The sequence below is a fragment of the Grammomys surdaster genome, unplaced genomic scaffold, assembly GCF_004785775.1.
Source record: "Grammomys surdaster isolate TR1022 unplaced genomic scaffold, NIH_TR_1.0 125408, whole genome shotgun sequence".
In the NCBI taxonomy this organism is placed as follows: domain Eukaryota; kingdom Metazoa; phylum Chordata; class Mammalia; order Rodentia; family Muridae; genus Grammomys; species Grammomys surdaster.
The window spans coordinates 1,010,356-1,015,898 of record NW_021620278.1 but is presented as its reverse complement, the minus strand read 5'-3'; the positions used below and the strand labels follow the sequence as shown (position 1 = coordinate 1,015,898).

The following is a 5,543-nucleotide window of genomic DNA, read 5'->3' as shown; positions in this document are numbered from 1 at the left end:
TTCTTCACCAACGCTCTTGGGCCTGGAGTGCACAGCTCGACTGCAGCAGAGACAACAAGAGAGACCCTGTCTCAGAACAAGGTGGGAAGGGAGAACCAACCAGCTGTCTCCAAATTTCACCCATTCCCTGTGGTACCCGTGCATCCAGATTCACATACATGTGTGTCACATGCACATGTATATACACTAAAGTAGTCAGTCTTAAAAAAAAAATAAGAGTCTCCAGGGGTGAGGCCCTTTCCTCGCCCTAGTCACAGTGAGCCTCTGCTAGGGTCTGTGCTGAACAAAGGCCTGGGGACATGTGTGGAGCAAAAGTTACCTGTATTGAGGGAGGATAGTAGGGAGAGACAAACTTCTGTGTCCACAGTATTATCATTTTTCGTGGATGTATAATAGTCCATAAAATGGGTGAACCTCAGTTTCCATACTCATTTCCTATTGTGATTCAGAGTATTCCCAATGTTTATAGATACAGTTTAAAGAGACATTCATAAATTTATAGTCTTTTTGTTGTGGTTGTTAGTTTCCAAGTTGGACTGCTGATTTTCATTGTTTTGCTGGTGAAATTATGGAGCAATGAGTTGTAAACTTTCTAAAATTTTTGTTCTTTTGCTTTTGCTAACAAGAACTTTCTGACAAGGATGCTTTCTGAGAGAGATTGTACCACTAGTCAGTACAGAATGAAGTCCTGTTTTCTCTCGCTTTCCCTGTAACTATTATTATGAATTAAAAACCCCACAAATGACTTAAAGGCCCAGAAGACTAACAAAGACAGCTTTCATTTGCATGCCTTTGGTCACTAGGAAGGTTGGACTTTCACAATGTATGATTTTTATTTGGTTCAAGCTGGTGCAAGCTATTTGGATGCTACAGTTTGATTCTCTGTGAGTGTCTAACCGCACCAGTTCATTTTGAGAACCTGTTGCATTCTGGGAAGCATGAGCTCCAGGTTCTTGTGCCCCTCCCTGGCCCTATGATTATTCGAAGCTGGATCTTTCATCATCAATTGAGGGGAGGGTCTGGAGTGGCTCTATGGAAGAGGTACAAGAGGGGTAGATTTTCCAGGTAGGATATGGATCTCAAAGAGGCCTGTGTGTGAAATGGAAAGTTTGTAGGGACTTTGGAAAAATCCTGGTAGGAAGTGGCAGGTGGTGCCCTGTGGGGACCTCTACCAAATGGGGGTCTAACACTGAAGGCTAGACTTAAATGTGGAAGCCAAAAGGTCTTTGCATTATTCTGGGCTTGAGAGAAGCCACTGTGAAGCCATCTTCAGAACACATAGACAGCTTGCCTGTTTCTCAGTGTTGGTTTCTATGTTTGAAAACAAAACAAACAAAACAAAACCAGACAAAAACAGTGTGCACCAGTGCTGCCAGTAATCACAGAAGGAATCAAGAAGAGAGCCAGGAGTTGGGGAGCCCCACGTGGTTGCAGCAGCTTGGGGAATAGAAGAAGGCAGGCTTCAGGTGAGGCTCCAGGGTGCCAGCCACCTCCTCCATGCAAAACATTCGGAGCGGGGCAGGGATACCTGTGGATTGATAAACATATGTCCTAGTCTTCACAAAGTTGCACTGGTCAGTCCACTCACCTTCCTACCCACGCTCCATGCATGCGTGCACCTATCCATCTCTTGCTTTATGCATCCATTTCCCCTTTATCCCTTTATCCATCATCCCCTCATCTCATCAGTCCTCCCATCATCTGTCCACTCATCCATCCATGTATCCATTTCCTAATCTCTTCATTCATGGGGGCCCTCCCACCCACTCAACCACTCACCAGTATCTCATCTCTTCATCCATCTACCCATCCCTTCATTCTGTGATCCCTTCATCCATTTATCATCTATCCATGTCACCGCCCATTTGTTCTCTATCAATCTATCCCATCATCCCATCCACCCTTCCTTGCTTCCTTCCATCCATCCATCTATTCATATTCCAATCCGCTTACTTTCTTTCCACTCATCTATCAATTCATCATCCCCTCATCCATCCATGCATTTGTTCTCTACTGACTCATCTCCCTCATCCGTCTGTCCATCCACCCATTCCCCCATCCTCTCACCCACCCTTCCATCCGTTTGCTCTCTATCCACCCATTCATTCCCAATGCACGGTTTTATTTGACAGCAAATGTTACAATGAAGACATGCTCATTTTCTTGGAACTCTCCTCATTCTGTCCCTTCCAAAGAATCCTGATGATGTGAACTTAGTAGAGTTTCATCTTTCCTTGGGGTGGGGAATGGGGGTAGAGACCTCAGGACTCTGTACCTCTCAGACTCCTGAGTCCTGAACCTTTAGAGCTGAGCCAGCTTCCCGGTTCCTCTTCAAACCAGGGGCGGATCATTCAAAACGCAGGGGAGCCCCCTGCGTGCGTGCGCTGTGGCTAGCCCTGAGTCATCTCTGCACGTGGTGGCCCCTTCTCTGTTAGGCTTCACAGGCAAGCAGATCGCTGCATCACAGGTGGCAAGAGAGTGGGGGAGGGAAGTATTAGGGCTGAACCCGAGGAAGACAGGCGAGGAAGGCGCAGCCACATTAGAAGTGATTTCACCACGGAGAGTCAGGGTGCCGGCAGGTGGCCAGGCGCTGGAGACTCGGGAAGCCAAGATGAGCGCCCTCTTCACAGCAGTAGGGTTGCTGTTCCTGGGGATGCTTCAAGCCTACCCAAAGGTAAGGGAATGACAGTAGCCCTGGACAGTGTGTGGGAGCAGCCGCTAGAGCAAAGGACAGGGCAAACCTCTCACCTCATTCCCTTACTCAAACTGGAGTGAGGGAGCACAGGAGGCAACCGTATATACAAGTATCCACGATGGGTGGATAACTGAGGGGTAAAGTCAGAGCACCTCTCTTCACACCCGCAGGTAGTAGATAGTTGTTGGGAGCAGTTCGTTCTTTCATTCACCATGAGTTGAACCCGGAGCAAGAGAACGCTATTCCTGACCCCTTACTGCTGGCCCAGAGGGGGTCCTGGATAGAGAAACCTTTGTGTGCCATTTTGGCCGGAGGATGATGCCAGGTTGTTTGTGCATCCATAGGCTGGAAGGGCTCAGGAAAGAGAGGAAGGAGTGGATGAGAGCAAAGATGAGGGTCTGGCCAGCCGGTAGTGTGGGCTGGGTGCCGGGAGCAAGCACATGGTGGATATTTGTCCCTGGAGCAAATCAGTGCTGCCTCTGGTTCTCTAGTTGGCAGCACCCAGAAATAAGTCTGGGCAATGAGTTAAGAAAACTGAACAGTTCCTAGGGGCCAGTGCCACACTAGGGGGTTAGGATGTGGGAAGGAGAGGGGACTTTGAAGAGCCACTCTGATAAGCTACTTTACGGAACTAGGGGCTACATAGGAGGAAAAGGCACATGGCTGAATGGAAGCTGGGGGAGGGGAGACATGGGACAGCAGCAGGCTTCCGTGGACAGGAAGTGTCTCTGCTAGAGAGGTGTGAAAACAAGGGAGAAGAGAAGGCTGGAGGCTGGCAGGAGAGAGATGGTAGGAAGGTGTCCCTTCCATCTCCGGTGGACACTGCGACACCTGCCCTACAGAGGGCAGAAGTGAGTAGAGGAACCACCCTACCCTACGCACTCCCATGCCCAAGCCCTCATCTGGGGAAGGTAAGAGTTTGGAGCAACAAGGACCCTGGAAGATGAACGGAACAGTGGGATGTGAAAGTGGGGAGACTTAGCTTCTTTTCTCCTACTAAGTGGAAACATTTTTGATCAGAGCAGGGCACATTCTTATGTGAGTACGTAGGTTAAAGGACAACTCTGAGAGTTGGTTCTTTCCTTCGACCCTGTGGGTTTCAGGAATAGAACTTAACTCATCAGGTTTGACAGCTAGCACCTTTACCCACAGAACCATCCCACAGGCCTGTGAGAACATTTTTACAATTAAAGCAGTGTGCTTAGTACTACTTGGGATATGTGAAAACTCCCCAAACAAAAAGTGTAAGTGCTACGACAGAGCTGACTGCTTTACACCAATATCTTCTAAGCTGTAGCCATGTTCTTGCTTTTCTGCTTTATTTACAGGCATCTATAAAAGCATGTCTGTATTTGGATCACTTTTATAAAAATATATAGGGATTTCTCTTTTACTTATTTATGCTAATTAATTTTCTTCGAAACAGGGTTTCTCTATGAAACCCTGGCTGTCCTGAGATTCCCTCTGTAGACCAAGATGGCCTTGAGCTCTGGCCTCTGTCTCCTGAGTGCTGAGATTAAAGGCATGTACCACCACCGCCTGGCTTTTTTTTTTTTTTTTTTTTTTTTTTTACAAGATCTCATGTAGCTTAGGCTGGCCTCCAGTTTGCTATGTAGCCAAGGATGACCTTGAACTAGTCCTTCTCCCTCGACTTCCTGGTTGCTTAGATTGCAGGTATGCACTACCATGTTCCATGTATGCAGTTGTATGAGATTGAGCTTAGGACTTTGTGCTAGGCAAGCACTCTACCAACTGATCTACACCCTCTGTTTGTCTGTGTTTTTGTTTTGAGATAGGGTCTGTGTAACTCAGGCTGGTCTTGAACTCCCTGTAATCAAGGATGTCTGCAAACACCTAATCTTCCTGCTGGTGAGTGCTCTGTATATTACAGGCATGCGCCATCACACCCAATTGTGACATTTTTATTTGGTTTTTACATTGTCTACAGTAGGTCTTGGAGATCACGTCTGCTCATTCACATCCCTGGTGAATGAGCAGTGAGATTCCCACCACCGTCTTTTAGTTTCTTTGGATGAACTAGAGTCTCACTATGTAGTCCCAGTTAGCCTGGAACTTGTTGTATAGACCAGTCTGGCCTTGCACTGATACATCTGCTAGCTTCTGCCTCCCAAATGCTGAGAGTAAAGGCATGCGCCACCACGAGGCCACAACGTTATCTTTTGTGTGTTTGCTGTCTGGGGAGTAAGAGTGGTTCTTTACTGGAGAATAGATAAAAGGATACTGGTGATTGACAGAGCAGATGTGCATTGGAATGAAATGACACACCTTCCAGTGTGCAAGGCAATGTCTTTTCTCACAACAGTGTAAGACAGTAGCAGCTTCCCACATCCTAACCGACGACTGATTTTATCAGTCTCTATTTTGTGGTCTTGAGCGGGCTGTATCCTTCTTTTGTTAATTTGCATTTCCCAATGACAGTAGGCCGAACATCAAACCTCAAGTCTGTGGGCCTTTCATGACAGAACTTGGGGTGTCTGTGGGGGAAGAGCTGCCTGCCCAGGAAGGTCCCGCAAGTCTTCTTCCACCTTTCCATTCCAGTTGAGGTTTGAAATCCTATTAAAAACAGAACAGAACAGAACAATGACAACAACAAATCTTTTTAAAGCTGGATGTAGTGGTGCACTACTTGAATTCCAGCACTCAGCAGGCAGAGGATGGTAGAGGTCTGTAAGTTCAGACCCAATCTGGTCTACATTACCCAGGGCTATGTAGAGAGACCTTGTCTCCAAAGCAAAAGCAAAAACAGAGATCAGCCAAGCAAACCCCCTTGCACACACAGAAAGAAAGAAAGAAAGAAAGAAAGAAAGAAAGAAAGAAAGAAAGAAAG

The 5,543-nt window shown here is 46.9% G+C and overlaps 1 protein-coding gene across 1 annotated transcript in view; it reads left to right on the top strand.

Annotated features, from left to right (window-relative positions):
* The first annotated feature begins 2,538 nt into the window (after window positions 1–2,538).
* Window positions 2,539–5,543, top strand: part of Tnfrsf8 (TNF receptor superfamily member 8) — a 46,938-nt gene continuing 43,933 nt past the window's right edge. Inside the window, exon 1 of the mRNA XM_028786005.1 lies at window positions 2,539–2,674. Within this exon, the coding sequence (XP_028641838.1) occupies window positions 2,612–2,674 (63 nt within the window). The 5' untranslated portion in view covers window positions 2,539–2,611. The remainder of the gene's footprint in view (window positions 2,675–5,543) is intronic.